This window comes from Notothenia coriiceps, unplaced genomic scaffold (assembly GCF_000735185.1).
Source record: "Notothenia coriiceps isolate Sejong01 unplaced genomic scaffold, NC01 NC01_scaffold00027656, whole genome shotgun sequence".
In the NCBI taxonomy this organism is placed as follows: domain Eukaryota; kingdom Metazoa; phylum Chordata; class Actinopteri; order Perciformes; family Nototheniidae; genus Notothenia; species Notothenia coriiceps.
Genome location: NW_011360357.1, coordinates 387,259 through 411,135, shown reverse-complemented (window position 1 = coordinate 411,135; position 23,877 = coordinate 387,259). Strand labels below are relative to the sequence as shown.

Below are 23,877 nucleotides of genomic sequence, written 5' to 3'. Positions count from 1 at the left end.
CAGTGAAAGCACCGACTGCTGACCAATCAGAGCTCAGTGTGCGGAGGAAATACAGTTTGAACTGCCGTTGCAGGAAAGACGGCCGGCCAAAATCACTGATTGTGTGAACGTGAAAATGAATTGAATATCACCTCCCATCTTCAGAGCAATCTGACTATTATAAAATTAGCGTTAAGAAAGCTTACTAAAATATCTGCCACAACATAAGTAAAAGGATCAAAGTAACATTAAGTACAGTCCGCAGCACTGTGAGTGCAGACGTCGATGTGTCCCATTATCACTCATATCACATCATAATGTATCATATATTTCCTTATCTGAGTCAGCTGCNAGAGCAATCTGACTATTATAACTATTATACTATTATTATACTATTATGTTAAGAAAGCTTAATTAAATATCTGCCACAACATAAGTAACCGGATCAAAGACTTTGATCCGGTTACTTATGTTGTGGCAGATATTTAATTAAGCTTTCTTAACATAATAGTATAATAATAGTATAATAGTTATAATAGTCAGATTGCTCTGAAGATGGGAGGTGATATTCAATTCATTTTCACGTTCACACAATCAGTGATTTTGGCCGGCCGTCTTTCCTGCAACGGCAGTTCAAACTGTATTTCCTCCGCACACTGAGCTCTGATTGGTCAGCAGTCGGTGCTTTCACTGAGTTGATCTCTTATCCTGGAACCTATCCTGCTCCGGAGCAGGCTAGCCGCTCAGCATGTTATCTAGCCCGCTAAAAAGTGAACCAGCTTCGTAGGACCGGAAATCCCTGAAGTTAGCTTGCTAAATGAAAATCCTGATTCGTAGTATAGGCCCCAGGTTAGCCGTTCAGCATAAGTTACCATGGAGATCTAGCCCGCTAAAAAGAGAACCAGCGTCGTAGGACCGGAAACCCTGAGTTTTCCCTGAAGTTAGCCCGCTAAGCAAAAATCCTGCTTCGTAGTACAGGCCTCTGGTGTCTAGCTAATGAAAACTGCAAATAAACACGTAAACAGGATGGTGTAAATATAACATCTTTGAACACAGTTTTGCTCAGTGAATGTGAGGTTTTCTTTAACTTTTGCTATTGAATCAGTGGAGTGATTTATTTATCAGGAACACAGGAAGTCACTTGAGAAAAAGCAAATTTGAACATAAAGCCATTGTTGTACTTCTGGTAAGGAACGTTTTATATTCTAGAGTAAGGCTTGAAGAGAAAGGAAGCAATCTAATAAACAGAAGAGGTTATGTTCTAAAACCACAGAACATGCAACATGTACTGTTTAGGCTCAAAGGTTACAAGGGTCAATGTGTAGTGAAGCCCCATGGGCCTTTGGTTTGTTGCGTTTGCAAGCAAAGTGTTTACATCCCACTTACACGGACTGTCAACGTTTCACCCTTCCTGCAGTAGCATACACAATACCTTATGCTTGTAATTTCATCAAGATATTACATGAAATTTGAGCTAAAGAAAGCATCTGTGTTCATATTTGTTCCTAGAACTCAGTTTGTGTGTGAAATCATACCAAAAAAAACAGCAGGAAAAATGCCACTTAAGATCGTTTGAATGAAAACGTATTCTTTCAAATTCCAACACATCGTCATCTTTAGCGGAAGATGACAAATCCTAATTTCCAGCTTGGTTCTTTCTGAATAACATAAACTAATTTAATCTACCATCATCTAGAACTCGAACATGTGAACACTGTTGTTGTAAGAAAAACAAAAGGATTATTGTTAAGACCGCAAAGGCTGAGTATGGCACCTCTACTTACTAACTTTATTTGGTTCATATTAAGATAGCAGTCGGAAGGAGAGACAAGAAGAAGAGAGAGGCTTGGCTGAATACTTTGATCTGACTGTCCGCCAGTTTCTTTTACAAATAAAACCGATTTTCTATTCCTAAAGAAGCCATTTCTGACGAACAAAACCTTAAAACAGGTATTAATGCTCTTATTTTAATACGGCCATATTATTAAAACTCCCTCCGCTTTCTTTTTTTATTTTGTTTGTATTATTACCACTGTACATTATAGTAGTTTTTGAAATGAGTAATGGAACTGTTGAAACGTGTGTCACTTTGTAGGTTATATGCAACAGAGATGAACATATTGCTTAATATAAATATATACCATTATATGAGTACTGATATGATTTATTGGACCATGTTTTATTAAATAGAAAGCCAGGATCTAAGGAAATGTAATATATTCAGAGATACCAAGCAATTTTTCACTGCAGTTTGTCCTAAAAATTCTGACCGAGAAATACATATTTTACAACACTATAGTTGAATTGTAATGTGACCTTGTCTATTGTTGGTCAGAGGTAATGAATGAGTTTGCCAAGAGAGTCTTGGAAAGCAATATGAGGAATAAATGACTTTTATATTTCTTTGCGAACTGTTGAGTGAAACTGACGAACTGTATGAGACCTGCATTTCATATCTGCCAATGATGATGCTGCTGATGATAGTTATAATAGACCACCGTACATAGAAAAACTCAGTTTGCCTCACTCAGAGAAGGTCAAACAAGCTCTAACTGTTCATTTTTACTCCTTCTCAAACTGTCTCCGAAGATGGATCATTTATATGGATTCTTTTGTAATAATGTTATTTGAAAGTAATTTCAAAGCCTCATATCTCATCCGTTATTGATGACTATGTCAAATGACCTACAGGTACAGGAACATGCACGTGGCAGTCGACTTCCCCAATTCTACCTCATTAATTCACATTCTCTGACTTCCTAAACATCATAAATCACTGCATGACTAGCAGCCCGACCCCTCTCACCTTTTCTCACCCTCCTACTTTCTCTCAACCTTATCTTGGCTCCATCTCTCCCTCTATGTCATCTATTCCCTTTTCAATCACTCTCTCATTTTCTCTCTCTTCCCCCACTTCTTTGGGAGGTCCAGAAAGTTTGTAGTACGCAGTCTAAATAGTGCTCTGATGGATTAGCTGTCTTCCACAGGCCTGAAGATTAGACCAAGGGCAAACCCACTCCTGTTTCCTGGGTGCCAAGCTGAAGATGAATAACTGTTTATTAACCCAATGCAGAGTGACTCCTTCACCACCTCATTATGGAGTCGGAAAAAAAGAAATACAGGCTGCTCAAGTTGGCCATCGTTAGGCGTCTCTCTCTCTCTCTTCCTGTCTATGTCACTCTGCTTGTCCCTCTCTCCATTCCCACTCTTGCTTTCTCCAGCAGATAAACCAGCAGTCTTATGTAATGTGACAGCGTGCGTTTGGTTCTTGTTTGCTCCCTGACAACCCGGGAAATTGGCTTTTCATCTTACAAAAAACCCTGCACTCCGTATATTAGAGAACATTCATCTTATTATGAGGGGCCGGAGGTAATTGGAAGTTTATGCATCCATTTTATTGCTATTTCTACTAAGACTTTTACTTCATTTTTCTTAGCTGCAGATGGGACACATTCTGTCCCAGACACACTAAACACAGGTACGATTTTCAAGCAAATGCAAAATGCACTATTCTTGTTGTAAATGCATTTCATGGAGGATTGTGCAAACAATCTCAGGGAAAAAAGTATGTGAACAGAGGGCTTTTTTATGTTTTGTATTTGATGTATGAAGGTCAGTTTTGCTTGTGAATTTCTGTCTTAAAAATCTGAGCATAACAAATGGGATGGTTTTTACACAAGGAACAAGTTATCAGTCAATCAGGGTCATATATTATAGGTGTTAAGCCCTCATTTTAACAAATAATTGTTTCGGTAGGTCGTTATCAAATATTGATATGGCGCATACAAAATTCTTCAGAGAATAGAGATGTATGCACGGAGGCTAAAAACACTTGAACCAATACCCCTTTGCCCTCTTTGGAAATAAATAACTATCACATATTACCTTATTAATGTAAATATCAATAATACAACCATAGCTGTTACAGCTGCTGTCCCCATTTTTCTGAAGTAATTTTACTAAATCATCTGACTACATGTGAGAGGTGGAACATTATCGTCGATATGAAAGAAAACACAAGTTCATACCTTTACATCACATTTGTGTGTTTAGTGTGTAATGTGGTTAATCTACCTTCATGACGTGTTCCTTTTTTAATTTGTTCTGTCCATAACCCAACGCAAATTTGTCACAGGTGTGCCAACACCAGGAGTAGACAGAGAGACGAGTTGGGCACACACAAAAAAAAAAAACCTAACCCTAAACATTTCTGTTTGTCCCTGCTTCATGCAGTTGGTTTTTCATAGCGAGAGTCAATTAAGGAATACACAGTTGCCAGTTTATTAGTTACAGCAAACATTATATGTTGTGTGCACATCCTGAATATGAAGGTTGTTATGTTCAGTATTTGTTGATACTGTTGAAGAAAGTTGTTTCTTGAACTTCAGTCTATATGATGTAATTCAATTTGACACACCACAAACTACAGCCTGTGAAATGACTGCATTTATTTTAGCTAGGTAAATTAAACTGGAAAATGAGAGACTAAATCAGTGTTGTTTTTCTAATCAGTTTTAAATGTGATTTGCCTCAAAGTTGCATCTCTTTCATAACATTTGCCATTGTTTAATTGTATTGAAATTAGGTATTTCTACATATCAAGACAAACTACATTTATACAGCAAAGAGAACATCACTGTCCTCTATAAGTTAGCCTAATTTAAAAAAGCTAATTAAAATACAGGCCATTAAAATCAAACTCATGCATTCATTAATATCAATGCAAACTGATTAATTTTTAAGAGCAAACAAATGGGACATTGTGTTTGTGCTCAACAAACTTGATTTTATATTGTATGTTTAATTAACTATGAAGACTCCACTGGTAGAAACACTTCTTTCTTTAGATTCCCATGAATATTCTATTGAGTTTTATCCACACCATCTTCTTCTTCAACCTGCATATCTTGGCAAAGCACTATGTTCTTAGTAAATCTGTGGCGGGGTCTAGAACGTGTTCTCACATGGCGAGGAAATTGGTTAAAGAAATATGAATATGAGTTGCCAAAACACTGGAAGACAACCTGTTCTTAACATATTAATATATATTTTTTATAATACACATGTTATGAGCAAATAATGAAACAAAGGATGCCAAATAGATAAACCACTTTGTTTTTACTTAAGCAAGCTGAGCACAGAAGAACTGCTGAAAATGACATACAAGGTTTAATGACTTTCAGTGAGAAGTTAGTGAAGTAAATGTAGAATCATAATGTAGAATTCAGTTCTCAAGAGCAACATCACTGCCCTGCAGAAACCTTGTAACTCCAGTCTCCTTGGTAACTGGCAGTTCGGATTGGACCCACATTAAAATAAAAAACTTAATTGACCTGAGACTAAACCAAAGAATTGAAAACCTTTTAAAACCATAATGAAATCCACCAGGTTCAATCAGTTACTGAGAGTTTGTCTAATTGGAGATAGAAGGATTTTGCAGAACAATTACAGTTTGACATTACCGGTGTGCACTGTGAATAGTGACTCAAAGCTTCACAACACCAAATCAAAACAAGTAACTGCAGAAAGTGTGACTGGCATTTACATGGAAAAGATACATTACCACCTATTCTGGAGAATGTGTCTGTTGTTCTGTCTTGGTAGAAATATTGAAATATAAAAAGCAATACACCCTTCGCTGGGAAATCAAACACAAAAACGAAATGTGCTTCTTATCTTAACATTGACTCTCCATATAAGGCATGAGTTTGTTTTGTTATAAACATTTTTTTGGTCTTTGCACTCAGTTATCTAAAAAGCAATGTGCACTTGTCCACACCTTGGGTTAGATGGAGCGTTATTTACAGCGCTATATCCTCAGAGCTCTTTGTTAGCACATCAGAAGACTTTTTCATGAATTTCAGCTAAAAAAAAAAGAACTCAACATTTAAGATATTTGCCATTCAGTTTGCCAATGTGTTCACCTTCTTTTGGTATAGACACACCACCAAGGACAGAACATCACTAACAGGCTTCTCACTCGGATGTTAAGCATAGATACTGTACTTACAAGTTTTCAAATGCCAGATAAAATGGAGGCAGGGATTACAAAGAAATAGTCAAAGACATTAACAGGGTTCAGGATTATCAAATTTGAAACTGTTAAGCATAACATAACAACTCATTTACCACATATATAATATTATCCAATTTTCCCTTCCCATGAGATTGTTCTAAAGCCAAATAAAATAGGGTTAGAAAAGGGGATATCTCCTCTTCCATTTACTCATTTTTGAAGACCCCCAAAGAGTTCCTCTTTACATATCAAAACCACCTTTATCTTTGCAAGGCAGATGTCTTAGGTATGCTTAATGACATCGGCTCTCTGAGGTTCCGAATCAAACAACCTGTCGGTGTAAGACAGTCTCTTTACTTCATCCAGTTGTACAGTTAGCCAAAAGCATGGCAGTAATAGCAAAGGTAAGCCTCCAGGCTCCTACTTCAGAGCTCCTAAAAGAGAGTCCAGATGTCAGCTGTTTTTCCAAAAGCTCACAACATGACTACTGTTCATCAAAGTGCTCTGATGGCAATTCTGATAAAAAATATGACAGAACATAACATCAGCCAAGAGAAACCAAAGAAAAGCCCAGCAGTCAGCTTTTGCAGTTGGATGTACTGTTAATCCAGAGGATTGGGGTCCAAGAGGCTAATTTAGAAGGACCACCCTTGCTCAGTCAAGCAGCAACTCCACTTGGTATGGGTAGCATCACTCCTGAACCTGACTTGTGCTAAGCTAGCTAGCTGCAGAGTTGGGCCAGTTCAGGTTCAGGTGAAGCATTGGGGAGCTTGGAGTTGAACATCTGCAGAGAGTCCTTGATGCGAGCCACCTCGCCAACTGACAGCTTCAGCCGATGGCGCAACAGACAAGAAAACAGGTCCAGTGGCTGCGGTGCTGGTGGAGAAAGCCGGTTAATCCGGTTTCTCATCTCCAACAACATCTGAAAGGCAGCGTCTTGCGTACCCTGCGTGTAGGGGTAGTCCAGCTGGAGAATCAGATCCTTGATGCCTTCAGGGTCAAAGTGCATGCTGTATCCAAACACTTTCAGCGTGTTGATCTTCATGTACCCCATGTTGGACGTCTGGTCATCCAGGTCCAACGGCTCATAGAAGAGAGTTTCATTCACTGTTGGATCATCTGTGAGTATGCGGCTTCGCAGGTAGATGTGCACTGTTTCAAAGAAGGATTTCCATTTGTTGCCAAGAGACAGCGTCCAGTTGTAACACTGTGCCGTGGCGACGGCATCCAATCGAGTTCTCTCCCAGTCAGGGAAGTCAGGCTGGTTGACTGGCATGAACCAGCTCTCTGAGTGACTTCCCCCATAAGGATTGACATAAATTGCAGGCACGGGCTCCAGTGTTGAATTCTTAGTCAAACATATCTGGAATGAAATGCCCATCAGCATGTGTATAAGATTTGACTTATTTTTGTTACTCTTTAGTGTCAGCAACATTCTCTTCCTCCAGGCAGGATTGAACCAACTTCCCAGGCGAACGTCGTTGCTGATGTAAATGGCGTGGACTTCAATTTTGCTGTCCAGTCGCTGAAGGAGGTGCTTCGCCTGAGAGAGAATAACAAACTGTGAGAACACAATCACTTCCACAAGGTGACAGATAATAATACCCCAATGTCTCTGATGTTCAGCCCATCACCTTATTACAGAGTTGATTACACAAATCTATAGGATTTCGATCAATACCAGATATTAGATTATAGTTGTATGTTATTATAAAATAAGCAAAGGTCAAAGATTCCTATTTTCTAAATCCAAGACACAGTGAAATAGATTCTCAGTCAGATTTGTATTTGAAACTGCTCAACTAATTTTCCCACAGACACTTAAGACACCCATTGCTTTGATTATAGGCTTGCATGTTTCTTAGTTTAAGACAGGCAGAACTAATGAGAGAGATAATTATATAGGGACAAGCTACAGTGCAAATTATGCTGCCATATTTCATTTTGATTCTGTCAGAGATTGTTGGATTTTTCAGGACTGAAGCATCCATTTGAAACTATACCAACATTTAATTTCCATTTTCTGCTGTATCCTCATGTGCTGTCATAATTATTATCATTGTAGGTATGAGTCTTCAGAAAAAAATCATTTATGTTGTGCTTTTAAGTGTAACGAGAGGTACAATATGACTTTAAGAAACAATGGAATATAAAAATGAGAAGCTTTGAGAACCTCAGCATCAGGCATGTCCAGGTCAAAGTTCAGATAGTGGTCCAGGGATGCTGAGATGCTCGGCCGGCAAGAACCAAGATGGAGGAGGTTTCCGTGGTGACAGGATCCGCAACGTGTTGTGTTGTCAGTGGCACAGGAGGAGCAGGAGGTGGAGGAGGTGCCCACAACGCAGGGGACGACTCCCTGGCAGGTGGGCTTCTCCCCAGGGCAGATGCAGCTCTTCACCTCCTCAAAGAACGAGCCCAGAATGCCGTGCTCATTGCAGTAGAGCAGGGACTGAGCCCGGTTCAACCAAAACCCAACAGGCCTGCAGAGGGAGAGAAAAAGCACAATGACGCATTGTGTATACAGACGCACAATCCAACGATAAGTACCTAACTGTTCGTTTCACTCTGACGATAGCCAGTCTCTGTGTGGTGTTGTGCATTATGTGCAATATGTGAATATAGAAATATATGCCGTTAATAACTGTGCAATATGTACATGGCTGCTACATCTTCAGAACTGTTACAGGATCTGTATTTTGTCAATTATTAATTATTTTACCTTTAATGTTTTTTATTATGTATGCTTCTTAATTAACATGAAACTGTCTTTGGCTCTTTTCTGCTGTAACAAATGTAAATGTCCCCTCTGTGGGACGAATACAGGTATTCTGATTCTGATGAGGTTTTCATAATCTTTTTCGGTTGAATAAAAGAAGTGTGAAGTTTAGGATGACCTTTTACTCATTATTTGTATTTGTTTGACTACAAATGTAACTTAATTTAGTTTGTTGCGGAGTTCTATGGGGTTTGGATAGTTTTGGTAGTAGAGAAGACAAATAAGAGCAAGGACAAAAAAAACAGAGTTTGTTATTTGTGTGACTCGTGCAGGTGTAGGAGTATCTCTACATTTGCTGCATTTCTTTTAAATTATCTCCCACATTTGGTTTACGTTGGCTTGGCTATTGCATATCTCGAGCGGTCTATGTCTGCATCCAGTGTGTCAGGCAAACCACTAGTCAGAGGTTTGTAGGCGGGAATGAGAATGGAGATATAAATGCTGATAAGGGCTACCATGGGACCCAGGGGCCAAATTAAGCAGGTCCTAATATCTATATACTTTCACCACATATAAACCAACATGTGCCAAATGGGGTGCTTTAATTGCAAATGCCCCACTATAACTGTGTAATTGTTTCTATTGTGATTGACAGCTGCCCCTGTGCCTTCTCTTTAACATTCCATGTGCTTCCTCTATTCTCATACCTTCACCTTTTAAAATGTTCTCAGGAAGTATAGACTTAGTTAAAAAGTACATTTAACATTTTTACAAAAGATCTTGAATAAGATCCTTAAGTGAGGATTTCCCCTTTAACAGACCGTGCACTGTTTACCCCACATCTAGCTTATTTGTAGGTGAAAAGTTAAATCACATTTTGTTCCATGTTCTTTAAAAATTGGATGGTGGCAATTTGACACTTTTGTATAGAGTGGGTGTTCAGTATGACTGCAGCAGAGATGAAATGCAGACATACATAAATTACCATCCACTTTGGTGCGGTAAGAGCAGAAACAAGTTCAGACTGAAAATTGGCTCAGCAGAGATTCTATCCCCGGGCTAAGTTCAGGAAATCACACACAACATTGCCCAAATGCTCCAGCTATTCCTCTACCTCAGGCCTATGTAAATAGACATAAATGAATGATGATAAAACAAATGGATTTGTGCAGAAGAAAATAGGGGAGTTTTTGCAGCTGAGCGGCCCCTCCTGATAAATTGTAGTTGCTGGTATAGGTACTAAGTTGAGACTCTGAGTGACAGGTGTGAGGCAGAGAGACAGAGCGAGGCAACACAGAGGTGACTGCTGACAGAAAGTAAGGCAGAGGGCGAGGATAGGGGAATGGTGTGATGGGTAGCAGGAAAGCACTGTCAGGTAAACTAAAGTCCTCTGTAAACAAGTGCTGAGCTGTCCGTCTGGGAGAGGACTTGATTAAACCGTTCCACAATACTACAGACCTTAACATATAAATGCCTTCCCCTACGGTAACTATACCTTTCCTCGCTGTCACACAAGTCTCAATCCCACCATCACGTCTTTCTTGCATTTCCAGCATCCTTTTGCTTTATTTCCTTCCTCTATCTCTTTATTTCACTCTGGCTGTTCACATCTATCTTACCCAGCCTCCCTTACCTCTCTTAACACCGGCTTTTCACAAGCTTGTCTTTATTTTTCCCTTCAGTACGGCAACAAAACAGCCATGTAATGACAGCCGGGTGAAGTTTATATGGGTATTTTGCTCAGAAGTCAAGCATGGCTATAGAGTTTGCACAGGAAAGGGTGTCAGTCTTCCTGTCAAATGACTATGAGATGGTTTCAACAACAGTGGTTCTTTGTTCTCTGTCTGTTCAACTGAAGAGGTAGTGAGGTTGTTTTCCAAACACCTGCACAGTGCAGTAAAACACCTTGCCCAGTGTTCTTTGGAATTATTGTATGATAATGTTCTTGACAACATACATCCTATGGCAACATTCAGAGCCAATGTAGGAAGTAGAATGCAAGGTTTGTCCACGCTTCCTTCACTGGTACATATAATCGTGTTCTGTTTTAAAGCCCCTTCAAAAGACAAACATAATCTGTCTGTAACCTTCTAAAACTATTACAAAATTCAGATAAAAAAATATAACTTTGACCGTGTTTTAGTAAAGGTTTGTTCAGGTAAATGCACTAAAACAAATTGGTTAGGTTGAGAAAACATCATGGTTTTGGGTAAAATGGCACACACTAAGGTTTGGGAACTTAACTGCATTTCTGAATCTAATTTGAGCTGGACATGATATAGATTTTTAAAGCATTCTAGTTTCCGTTTGTTGATAATGTTGAACCAACCCCTTTTCAACATGGCTCATAGAATATTGTCTGATGCGGATTTCTCAATTTTTAGGTAAACATTAGCTTGTAAACTGGCGTAATCCACAGTGCTCAGAATTGGTGCAAAAATAAAGTTGTTCAGTATGCATAGTCATAATTGAAATATGTATTTGTATTAGGTCACACCCCTCAGAGAAGGACCAAGACTATCTCTTGGGCTACATTTACACTTAATGCTAGAGTCATTAATATCTATAGAGTATAAAAGGTTTATAATTTATTTATCATTAAGTTGTTTCTGGGCCTTACCATTTGGGAGTTTTGTGGGTTGTTAGCAGAGGTGGGGACTCGAGTCACATGACTTGACTTGAGTCTGACTCGAGTCGCATATTTTTTTACTTGAGACTTGCTTGACTAACATTGATAAAAGACTTGACTTGACTTGGTATTCATGACTTGAGACTTGACTTAAGCTTGAGATAGATGACTTGAAAGGACTTGACTGTTTAAAATTAAATATTTGCGTTTTTTTTTGTAGTGAGATATTACGTTTAGTTTTTTCGAAAAACGTGATTGGGTGATTATAGTGCCATGCGCGCAAACCTGGCAACCCACTTGAAGGCAGGAGTCTCAGTTAACATGGCAGCGGCTCGCGTTACTCCAAAAATAGGGAAGTTTGCATTCAAGGATTATGTTGTTGATGACGGTAATAAGAAGAAAACAGCGGTATGCAGGGTCTGCAGCATAAAGATCAGTGACACAACATTCAACTTCATTCGTCACTAAAAAAAAACCCACAGAGAAAGGTACGTGCATGTGTTGTGTTAGCTAGAAAGCTAACGTTAAGTTTAAGCTACGTTAGACTTGGTTTCAAATCGATTAAGCAAAGAGAAGACAAAACGGTAAATGAACACTAGAACCGCCAAGGGATTCATTTTTGACTAACCCTGATACTGACGGCTGTCAGGAGAGAGACAGAGGAAAAGAGATGCCTCGTTTATTTTCCCTGTGTTATTATCAGAAGTTACTGGAAACTTTTGAATAATGTAGTTCATCTACTTTTAGTAGTTTGTTTAAATGTTTTAATTATGTTGTTTTTGTTTGTAGAAGTGCATCATTCCTTGATTTATTGTAAAATGAATCTGAAATTTTTGATCTGTTATGATGATAAACTGAAGCCATTTCTAAATTAACCCAATTAAGTGAGTTTTAAATCGTCCTGCTTAGTTTATAAGGAAATTATGAAGAGGAACAAATTAAATGGTTTGAAAATGATATCTATGTAGGTGCTGACGCTGTTGGCGGTTCTAGTGTTAACATACATTTTAATTAAATATGTGTAATGGCAAATGCCATATTTTCTTACCTGGAATTCTGCCTTTTTGAACAGACTTTTTGAGTCCTAGCTATATTGTCTACAGTTCTGGGGTTAATATGAATCTAATATGATTGTCATCGTCTAAATTAGATTTCAAATGATTAACTGTGTATGTAATGAAGATCATAGTGTGAGTTGAATCCATTTTCATAACCACTGTCTTTTAACTGATGCGGAAATGCGGAAACTTGGCTTATCCATCAGAATTTCGTATGACTTGACTTGCTTGACCTGAGCAATGTCTTGACTTGACTTGCTTGACTCTCACCACAGTGACTTGGGACTTGCTTGATACTTGTAGGTCAAGACTTGAGACTTGCTCATGACTTGCACATGTAGGACTTACTCCCACCTCTGGTTGTTAGTAACATATGATCCATTCAGGTTGATGCATTCAGGCTACAGCTATTTACATTATGTTGGTACTACTCTGTCACAATGCCCAACAGTTTTACACAGATGGACATATTTACTATCGTACAATCAGTTGGCAGCAGAGACAGCCCTTATCTGAAATCCCAATGCCAGCATTCTACAAATAGATGTTTTGGATGGGAATTAGCTTAAAATAACCGATTGTTTGCCCCACTGGCATGTTTCCAAACTTCCTGTGTGCAGAACCTTTTGTTTGTTGCTACATTAAGCACTTTCCAGACAGACTGCTCTTGATTTTCACAGTGTGCTCCACTTGAGGTGGGCTGCTAGAGAGCCTACAGCTGTTATGAATCATCGCAAAGCAGGCAATTATCAAAAATGCTTCATTTGATTAGTTTTCTCTCATTGCATGCCCGTGGGTTACCTTTCTCTGGGCAGACTGATGCGAGGATGTTTTGGGCAGCGTTTGCTCAGGGTGAACAGTTTCCTGACAATCTTCTGGGCTTTACTCAGAACCAGGGCAGAGCCGGACTCCAGCTGGGCGTAGCGCTTCTGCAGAGACAAGTCAGCCGCCCAGGACTTGGCAATCATGGACACATTCAAAAACCGGTCAGTGGGCAAGCGCTTCAGGAGGGCTTTGAATTCATCTGCAGGCGGGGACAGGCATCGGAGAAAGGGAAAGGAGCAAAAAGAGAAACAAGTCAAATAAAACAATCTGGTCATTCATATGTTAACAATAGCCTACCCCTTTTGAAAACTGAAAACCTATTCATCACAGTCTACTTTATCCCTAGTGGCATGCAGAGACAATAGTTGAGAAGCAGGGGGAGTTTCATGTATCATTACAACACAACAAAAAGCTGTTATGTTCTAATGAATTACCAATACGAAGTAAACACCTGTGCTTCAATCTGCGGTTAAAAACATTCACCTCAACATTAGAGGCTCAAAGTACCCACAGTGGCATTATTTGCATCCTTGTCATTTAGAAGCGGTACTTATTGAGACAATTGACAGTGTGGTGTCACGTACAGATGGGCATTATGATTTAAGTCGTATTTCTTTCTTGAAAAGCCCAAACAAGTAAAGAGAAAATCCAAGCTGAATAGACCCATAAGAGCATGTGGTTAAATAGAGAGAGGTTCTATGTCTGTGGTGCAAATGCCCCAAAAACTGTTATGGATGCAATTCAAAGCTAATTCTGCTGCTGTCCCAGCAAATTTGTGTCAAAACCAAACAAGACAAAAAGCACGGTTTAATGCAAATCAATTATTTCAGTTGCCATTCCCCACAAATCTAAATTCACTAACGGAATTCCCATTCTGCCATTTCCGACAACACGTCAGTCAAAACCATTGAAGCATCAGAATCAATTTGGTTGTAATGGCAATAACATGAACATACAATGTAATACATTTAGTAGAATGTGAAAGTCAAAGAAACCCAGAGCTTTAAAAAAGACAGGTCTCAACAGGTTAAAAACAATAATCGACCTATTATTTTTGGTGGAATATGTTACACGTTATAAATGTCTGTATTTATGAAATCCCCTGCCCTGAGTTTGCATATAACTTTTGTTATAAATGTATGAATGTTATTCTGAGAAAATATATGTATTATTTGTATTCTATTATATCACGTTTTATCACCACTGAAAAGCGTCTTTGAGCACCTGAAAAAGCACTTGGAAATGAAATGTATTATTATTATTATATTGTATACCATTGTTTTCTAAGATAAAAAAAATGTAGTATTTGACAAAAAAACACAAGACAAATAAGACTATCCCTTGTGTGGTGTTCGGGTCAAATTGACCCGATTTCCATTTTTAATGAATACAAAAAATATACGGATATTTTCGTTCAACCTGAAACTCAATGGCCGGGGCTTATTTATTGTGAAGGACATGTGGATTTATTTTTTTCCACTTATGAAAAAATTCACCCGCATTTATATCCTTCATAAGAGGTTCGGGTCAATCCGACCCGGATACAATACCAGGACAAACAGACAGAGAAAAACACACAGAAACACACAGACTAAAGACACAAAACACACAGACTAAAGACACAAACTAAAGACACACACACACACACACACACACACACACACACACACACACACACACACACACACACACACACACACACACACACACACACACACACACACACACACACACACACACACACACACACACACACACACACACACACACACACACACACACACACACACACACACACACACACACACACACACACACACACACACACACACACACACACACACACACACACACACACACACACACACACACACACACACACACACACACACACACACACACACACACACACACACACACACACACACACACACACACACACACACACATATTATTATGTCCTTCAGGGCTTTGATTATTATATGACAGATTAAAAATGATAAACATTAATGAAACAATTTGCATTTGCATTTGTCCTAGAAAAGCATGAGCAAAATGTAAACCTAGTTTTTATTACAGTGTATTTATTTTTAACATAAATTACATTTTTATCAGAATAAACGATGGACACTTCCATTGTTAAATTTGATCTAGCAAAGAGTATTTTCAAAAACTAATCACATATTTCATTTATATTGTTGGAGAATGAGTTAAAGACAATATATTTAAGGAATTGTGCATGTTGAATTTAGTTCTGTATTTTTTTAAACCCTGAAATATGTCCTGGGTCAATTTGACCCGAACATTACCAAAGGGTGCGAAATGTAAACATAACACAAGGGCTATTGTTATTTTTTGCAATTCGATTACAGTGTTCAAGGTGCTTTTATATTGCATATCTAAGATTAAGCTTTTAGCACAAGTGAGTTTTACATGAAATAGCCCAGAGCTGTAATTTAGGAAAATGTGGCCGGCTTCACTGACCCTCATGCTGCTCTGAAAATGTTCTGCTCTAAAACTTTATAAACAGCCAAGTTTCCCCCTGATGGGTACCTTAGTCTGACAGGATCTACTTTATTGTGAGCAATCAAATCCAATGGTTCCTATTTCACTAGTCAGTGTGTAGGAACTCCAGCATAAAAGGATTGGGAACCATTTGAGTAAATTACACTGAGAATTACACCGGCGCAGAAGACACAGCTTGTACCCTGTGCTGAGTTTGCCAAGAGCGTTCCGGTGTTACGATCATTGGAGTTCTATTATGAACAACTGGTAAATATTATGCCAGTATGAAGCCTCTGGGAAACTTGAACCTATTATTTCCTTTTCTCCCAAAGCCAGCTAAGTGAGACCTTCTAGGCTTGTTCTGGGTCTGCTGGAGAATCATATTCCCATGTGCTGTCGTTGGCAGGGAGACAACAAGGAAATCTGCAGCCAAGCCGACCTTGAGCTGAGCTCAACTGATGAGACTCAAGCATATTACAGTGCTCAGGGATCCCAGATGACACAATTCTTTCTCTCTCTATCCTTCCCTTTGTGTATGTCTGCCTCTTTCCTGTGGTGTGATCTTTCTCTTCTGGACTAGCGAGTCTGGGTTATCTCGTTGTCTCTCGAGTTGTCTGTTTCTACGTCTCTTACTCCATCATCTCTTCCGTAGCCCCTCTGTATGTACATGAGGATAAATAAGTGAGGTAATGTTAACTTCATCACTGTTTATTTGAGTGTTTGTTTAGTTTCACCTCTACTGATCTTTACAAAACATCAAAGGCTACACTGCGGTGAATGTGCTGTGTTCAATGTTTGTTGGCAATGCCATGGAAAAGTAGCTTGATACACTTTGGCTCAATCTGCTCAAAGTAATCAGCTGTTAAAAAGCACAGAATGTAGCGATTACTGTTCATTTATGTAAACAAAGACACACAACCTGCTATGATAGCTACTTTGTTCAAATATGGCTGCCAAGGTACCTATTCGGAGACCCTCGTATTAATATAATTAGCTCATTAGAATATCTCGTGTGATTTAGGTGTGGAGGGTCGTTCTTTTCTTCAGCACAGAGACATGCAGTGAGTCTTTACTGTGACCATTATCCGCTGAGATCAATGCCTCCATATGCCTCCATATGCCTCAAATCACTTTCCTTCCCTCTGTCCCGCATCCGTCTTCATCTCCCTCTCCCTCTATCAATAATTTACTCACAGACAGTGGCACATACACATTCATGTACATCCACTTACCACCTTCCCCCTATTTCTTATTCCTTTCTCGGTTTTCAAATCACTATTGCGCTCTCTATCTGCCTGTAACACTCCCTGAGCATTATTTCCTGCTTTCTCTCCTCATACACTCTCAGAAATAACCATTAGCACTGCCATTACGCTGGATACATTTGTCTGTCTGTTTTCTTCCCTTTCCTGACATTTATGACTGCGTGTGCCACATTTATTGACAATTTGGCTCACTCAAAATCTATCACATAAAGAGGCGGTTTTTCTCAGGGTTTTTTTTCATAATGGCTGACCGCACAACCCTGAAATCTCCATCTCCGGGCTGACTTAGAGATTCATGACATCATGAGGCAGAGGCGACAGCTAAGTGACTGACTGGCTGAGGCCTGTTCATTTAACACACTACAAGGACATGGGATATTAAAACGTCTGAGTAACATTAAGTGGGCTAATGTGTAGTAGAGAGGGGAGTCAAAAAAACTCAATAGATTTTGGTTCAAACCAAGCTGGAGATAACAATGTCGATCTATCTACTCATCTACTGCTTTTTTTTAAACTGCATTTATGTAATGCTGTTAACAGTCTTAGTTACCACTAAAAGCACATCACAACGTAAGCCAGCATTCACCCATTCAAACGCACATTCATGAACACATCTCAGAATAAAAGTCTTGTATTAGCAAATGAAGAGCCATCATATGTTTGTAGTTCAAGGTAAATGTTATATATTATTTTTGTATGGACTGTGTGTCCGTGCTAACATGCTTACATGGCGAAAAGAAAAGAAAGGTGAAGTGTAGACTGGGTGTTAGTTGGTAAAGCTTTAACAATGAAGGTGCCCTGACCTTAATTAAGTAGTCAGAGATGAGTTATGTTGTCATTTATAAGACTATAGCAGACCCCAAATTGCTCATGTGGGGATAGTCCACAGTATTGAGTATGTAAGTCGCTTTGGATAAAAGCGTCTAACAAATGACATGTAATGTAATAAACATGATTCATTATTCTTCCTCTATCTTCACATTTTGCATATTTTTTTTCTAACATCATCTCTTAAAGACATAATAGGCGCTTTCACACCGGAGTACTTTTCCCAGGAATAGTTCCGATAGTTCTTGGGATTTTGCGTTCACACCAAAACTATCTGGAACTACAACCTAGTCCATGCGAACCTTTTCACCCTTTTTCAGTCGCATTAGCATTATTAGCATTAGCATTAGCCAAGCGCACCAACGGAGAGAGACAAACTTATGGCAACAAAAAAGAAAACATGGGAGCGGTGGTTTGATGAGGAGGTGACAGCGCTTCTGGCGATTTACTCGGAAGCCCAACTCCGGGGACTTCCAGGCCGGGGACTTCGGGTGGCAGTATACGCCGTGAAGCAGAAGAAGAAGAAGTGACGTCAGCGGCTTCATTCGCGTAATCCTCCCTCAGGGACTTATTCCGGTGTGAACGCGATCTACTAGGACAGTTCTGGGACTAAAGAGTTTGGCGGGACTAAGTACTGAGAACAAAGTAGAGCAAAGTACTGGGTGTGAAAGCGGCTATTAGTCTTAATGAAAGTCGGTGCGAATCCTAAGAATAGCTTCAGTAGAGTTTATATGAAAGTGGCATTTAGTGTGGCATCTAAAGTGAACTCTAAGGTAGTCTCTCTGTAATTACATTTGCCTGCCTTTGTAGGGATAATGGTGATCTTTGAGTGAACATACTTGCTTCCATGCCTGATGTGTATACTTAAGATTACCGAATCATACTAAATTGCAACATCATTTTCTATTCATATATTCAGCAAGCATTGTGAATGTGTTTGACTTAAAGGTAAAACTTTCTATGAAAACCACATGACCTATATAATGCATTATGAGGGGAATTCACAATTGATTAAGGTTAGAATGAAGATTTGTTTTTGCACCAGTCATGCCTATAATTAAATATGGAGTTAAGTTCAATTTAAAGTATTGGTTCTCATTTCTGGTCAATATGCATTATAAGACCCATCAGTCCATCTTTAATTTATAAAAAAACAGATCAAGAAGTAACTTGTTTTTATTTCTGAGTCTATGGATTGTTGATATATTGCATCTTCATGTGTGATTATGAACCATTATACATGCATTACTGAACTATCAATCCCTTCAATATGCACTATAGGGTTGAACTTCATATAACTTGAACACAATTTTCTTTTGCAGCTTCACTTCTGTATCGACATTTCGTTTTTTTGCATTGTATAACCAAATATTCCATCTTAAACATGTACATAAATCAGTTCTAACCCTTGCATACAATGGTTGATAGCATTCCTGTCACAGCTGAAATTAGAATTGATGGGTTTACAAGTGCCTGTCATACGTAGCGATAAGCACTGCTACCTGCAACACCTCCTTTCTCTTAAGAGTCCGTTTCCTCTGCAGTGCCCCTGTCTGTCAGCTACATCTTAGTGAAGATCATCTCATTAAATCCCACATGAATCCTCGCAACAACAACTTCAATAATAATCTTTCTTCCTTTGTGCCTTTAATTCAGCTGCAAACATGACAGACAATAAGGTTGGAGTTGGGATGTCTTCAGGCAAGTACGACGGAGCTATGCCTCTTTTATTCTGCAGTGGCGCCAGCTGGGAGAGACGGAGCGGAAAACAGAGGTTCCAGAGCTGTCGAGTAAGCTGCTATCTTCATCACTTCAAAGTGTCGGTAGCACATTAAACGCACCATCCATCATACATCGCTGACACTGCTCACACAATAGTTAGCAGGGAGGATATTATGTTTGGCAATCTCTATGGAGCTGCTGTATTAAAAACTACTTGAAGTACTTCTTGAAGTCAGTCACTGCTCAGTGGATTGATTGATGTCACAGAACACAGAACAACCCAATGCTTAAAAAAAACACCTAGAACATAAATTATTTGCGCCAAAGTGAGAATTTAGATTCTATATTACAAGATAATAATTTGTTTGCATCAAATCCCTCATTGGAGACAGCAGAGGTCATCAGTTAAATGTTAAAAACAGAGGACAATTAGTAACAAAAGTACTTGTGAACCCTATAGAGACATGCTGAAAAGTGTTAATATTATGCTAAGCACTTAAACGCTCAGTGGGTAAATTGTTAAACATTTGCCCCTGTGAATCCTGTCAAAAGCGAAGTGGTAAAAGAAGAGTGAAAAATTATAAATTGTTTTTCTTTCATTCAGTTGTAGGCTATTACGATACAGTGTAATTACATTTGCTTCTTGATTAAGTAAACTTTTTGTTTTCAGATTAGCCCATAATCCCCTATAGACTTGCAATTTGTGCAGACACATCTTCTATAATTAGTTGAAAATCCTTCCAGAGGACAACAGCGTTGCTTGTTCTCAACTTAAACTGAACTCATGAATTCATAGCAACTAAACAGCGAATGATGTATTATTTGCAGAATAATTAAAGTTGCATTTATATCTGTATACCAGGGTTTCCGCTAGGATTTTTTCTCGCCGGTTAAATGTCCGAACAGAATTTATTTTACCGGACAAATTTGAAACTTACCGGTCATGTTTCAATAATAATAATAAGAATTGTGTAGCAGAGTTTCCGTTAGCAGTTAATTACCGGACTAGGACCGGATATGCTGATGTTTAAAACTCAGTTAATGGGAGTCATTTTTATATTGCTTCAGTTTATAATCGTAACAGATCGAAAAATTCAGATTCATTTTTCAATAAATGATTCCACAAACAACAAACAACATAATTATTAGGGATGCACCGAATATTCGGCCGCCGAAAATTATCGGCCGAAAATGGTTAAAAAGGCACTTTCGGCTTTCGGCCGAAAGGGTTTTAGCACCGAAAAAATATCACCGAATGTCAGAGAACAGGGTTACGTTGGTAAGCTAACGTGTTGTTGTGATGACGTAATCAAAACGCGGCGACAAGCACGGCACGCGACCATGCTCGCGGCTGGCTCACAGCCAACATGTCTGCCGCTTGGAGATATTTAAAAATATCAGAGAAAGAGGCGCGGATTGCGATTTGTAAAACGTGTTCATCTGACATTTCTCGAGGGGGTGTAACTGCAAAGACTTTCACCACTTCGGGATTACTCCACCACTTGAAATCAAAACACCCGGACAAATATGCGGAGTAAGATCAAATCACAAGCACTGACAGCGAGAGACTGTTCAGCGCTGCCTCTCATGTGCTTGATGANCCCTCCGCGTCTGAGAAAAACAGTATACCTTTGGGCTGAAAAGCAAACTGCCTGCAGTTTGCTTTTCATACTGGAACAAGAAAGCAGCGGAGAAGTAACGGGGCAGAAAGCCTCCTTTTAGGGAGAATCTGAATTGTTCGATCTGAAAAATGAATCTGAATTGTTCGATCTGTTACGATTATAAACTGAAGCCATATAAAAATGACTCCCATTAACTGAGTTTTAAACATCAGCATATCCGGTCCTAGTCCGGTAATTAACTGCTAACGGAAACTCTGCTACACAATTCTTATTATTATTATTGAAACATGACCGGTAAGTTTCAAATTTGTCCGGTAAAATAAATTCTGTTCGGACATTTAACGGGCGAGAAAAAATCCTAGCGGAAACCCTGGTATAAATAGAGATGGCCGTGATGAGACTGGGTTGAGGCGTTGCCATGCTCCTGAACCTAGGTTAACTAATGAACTTGAAAAGAAAATGTGAACAGACTTGGACAGTTACAGAACGGACAATGTTTGCTTAGCAGAAGCAATAAAATCATTTTTGTACATCATACAAACTCAAGCTACATCTTAGGCTAATGGAAAACCAGATACAGCGTGTCATGTTGAGTAGAGCCGTGTCACACCCTGCAGTGGATATGCTGCATTTATCTATGAAGGGCCGTGTAGGCCAAAATTCAAACTCACCTCGCACACACTACTGAAATCAGGGCTGCCAACACTCACGCAATTAACCCATATCTCACGCACTCACGCCACACTTGCAAACCGAGCGGTCTACAAAATGAGACGGTCTTCTGGCTTAGTTCAGTAAAGTTGGAACGATATTGGGAGATTCTGATTTCACGGATCAATAACTCATGAAAAAAACGTTATTCAGACACAAATGACGTCTCCTAAGTACCGTGGTAAGGTTGACAACGAACTACAATCACATTTTGATTTAAAAAAAGCCAATACGCGCCGTCCTCCGAGCTGGACACATTACATTGGTCTATATCCGCAGCCGGAGAAGAAATGAGTGCTCAGGGACCGTCTGCAAAGTTCAACTCCGAAAAAAGAGAATACATATTCAATCACTTTTATACAGCTTATTACTACCAAACTCACTACACACATCAATAGTGTCATACTACAGCAAGGAGTTTGGAAGAATATGCTTTTGAATAATTTTGGGGAATATTTATAATGTAAAATCTTCAATAAATATGGCTGAATATCTTTACTATTAGCCTATACAGTATATTTCTACCAAATTCACTATTGGCATTGTTGTTGTTAGCATCTGGTTAGCTTAACGGATATTAAAAGCTGTTTCTAAAACAAGGAGAGGGAGAGCTCTATCCTGTCAGACTGAGAGATAACTACAGTTCAGTGAGGTAAGGGACTCTCTGTTTAGATAGTTAACTTTAGTCTAGTTATCTCAGTGGGTCTCAAACGTTTTGGTCACCATTTATGAGAATAAATGAAAAGCAGTTATAAAATACTATATAACAGTAAAGCAAGAATACAGTTTAAAAGGTGAGTGATTTATAAAATATCCATAAAGAAAAAGAAAATACTGTTATAAATTAATTTTAGCTCTCAAAGTGCACCAGGTTGATGCNTTTAATTTACAACTTTTTGGGGGGGAAAGCACAGTTAGTGTATATATATAACGGCTAAGAACCAATCAGATTGCTTGATTTTACTTGTCCGTTTTATAAATATATATATACACTAACTGTGCTTTCCCCCCCAAAAAGTTGTAAATTAAACAAGTGAAGTACATGTTATGTTGTAAAGCCGTGGAGGGCGGTAGTTTATAAACCAAAGAGTAACCGCCCTTACGGGACGCTCTAACAAGTAAAGCGAACGCACCAGCAAGGACACCTGGCCTCCTATTGGTTGAGGGATTTTGACAGAACAAATCCGAGAGCAGACATTTCACGAGCACACAGAAACAGCCTGAGTGCGAGGAGAAGGTTTTAAGCCGGAACACAGGAAATCTGTAAGCAGCAATATATCTGAGTGTGAGCGTACAGTTTGAGCAGAAGCAGAGCAAATCTAAGTGCAAGCAGGCACTATTTGAGTGCGAGAACAGGGTTTGAGGGAAATAAATCAATAAAGTATGCTCTCAAATTTAAATACCACGCTCTTGAATAAAGATACAGATGTAGCACTTCATTTCAGACTCCAGTTTACAGCTTCCTGCCTACGATGTGCCAAAGACCAGTATAGAGGAATGTTAAGCCCTCCCACTATTTTCCAAGAGGGCGTTGCCAGATTTTCAATTTCAGGTTTTAACCAGGAGATGGCGCTTTATTCACAAATACAGAAAGACAAGTTTCATGGACTTTCAGTTGTGTTTTGAAGAGCATTTGAACACATCAATATTTTAGATCAACTAAAGTATATCTAATCTTTTAATTCAATAATATATAGTCTTTATGTATTAAATAATCATAATTATAATGTAAATGTTTAGATTACACTTCTTTATTTGTTATGCTCATACTTTTACCTTTACAATCGTTTGCTCCCTTTTGGACACATACTGTATTATTATTATTATTAATATGAAGATATTATTAAGATAAGATGTTACTTTATTGATTGAACATTTTAGTTTAGTAATGTGCTGTCCCACGGTAATTCAGAAGGCTCACAGGTCACATTCCGACCATTATTTAAAACAATAGGTGCTTTCACACCGTCTACAGTTTGATTTGTATAGAGGGAGCTCTGT

The 23,877-nt window shown here is 38.9% G+C and overlaps 1 protein-coding gene across 1 annotated transcript in view; it reads right to left on the bottom strand.

Moving 5' to 3' along the window:
• Nucleotides 1-5,078: 5,078 nt before the first annotated feature.
• Nucleotides 5,079-23,877, bottom strand: part of LOC104957753 (BMP/retinoic acid-inducible neural-specific protein 3-like) — an 81,931-nt gene continuing 63,132 nt past the window's right edge. Inside the window, exons 5-7 of the mRNA XM_010785408.1 lie at nucleotides 13,200-13,422; nucleotides 8,169-8,475; nucleotides 5,079-7,538 (exon numbers count right to left, since the gene is read on the bottom strand). Of these exons, the coding sequence (XP_010783710.1) occupies nucleotides 6,717-7,538; nucleotides 8,169-8,475; nucleotides 13,200-13,422 (1,352 nt within the window). The 3' untranslated portion in view covers nucleotides 5,079-6,716. The remainder of the gene's footprint in view (nucleotides 7,539-8,168; nucleotides 8,476-13,199; nucleotides 13,423-23,877) is intronic.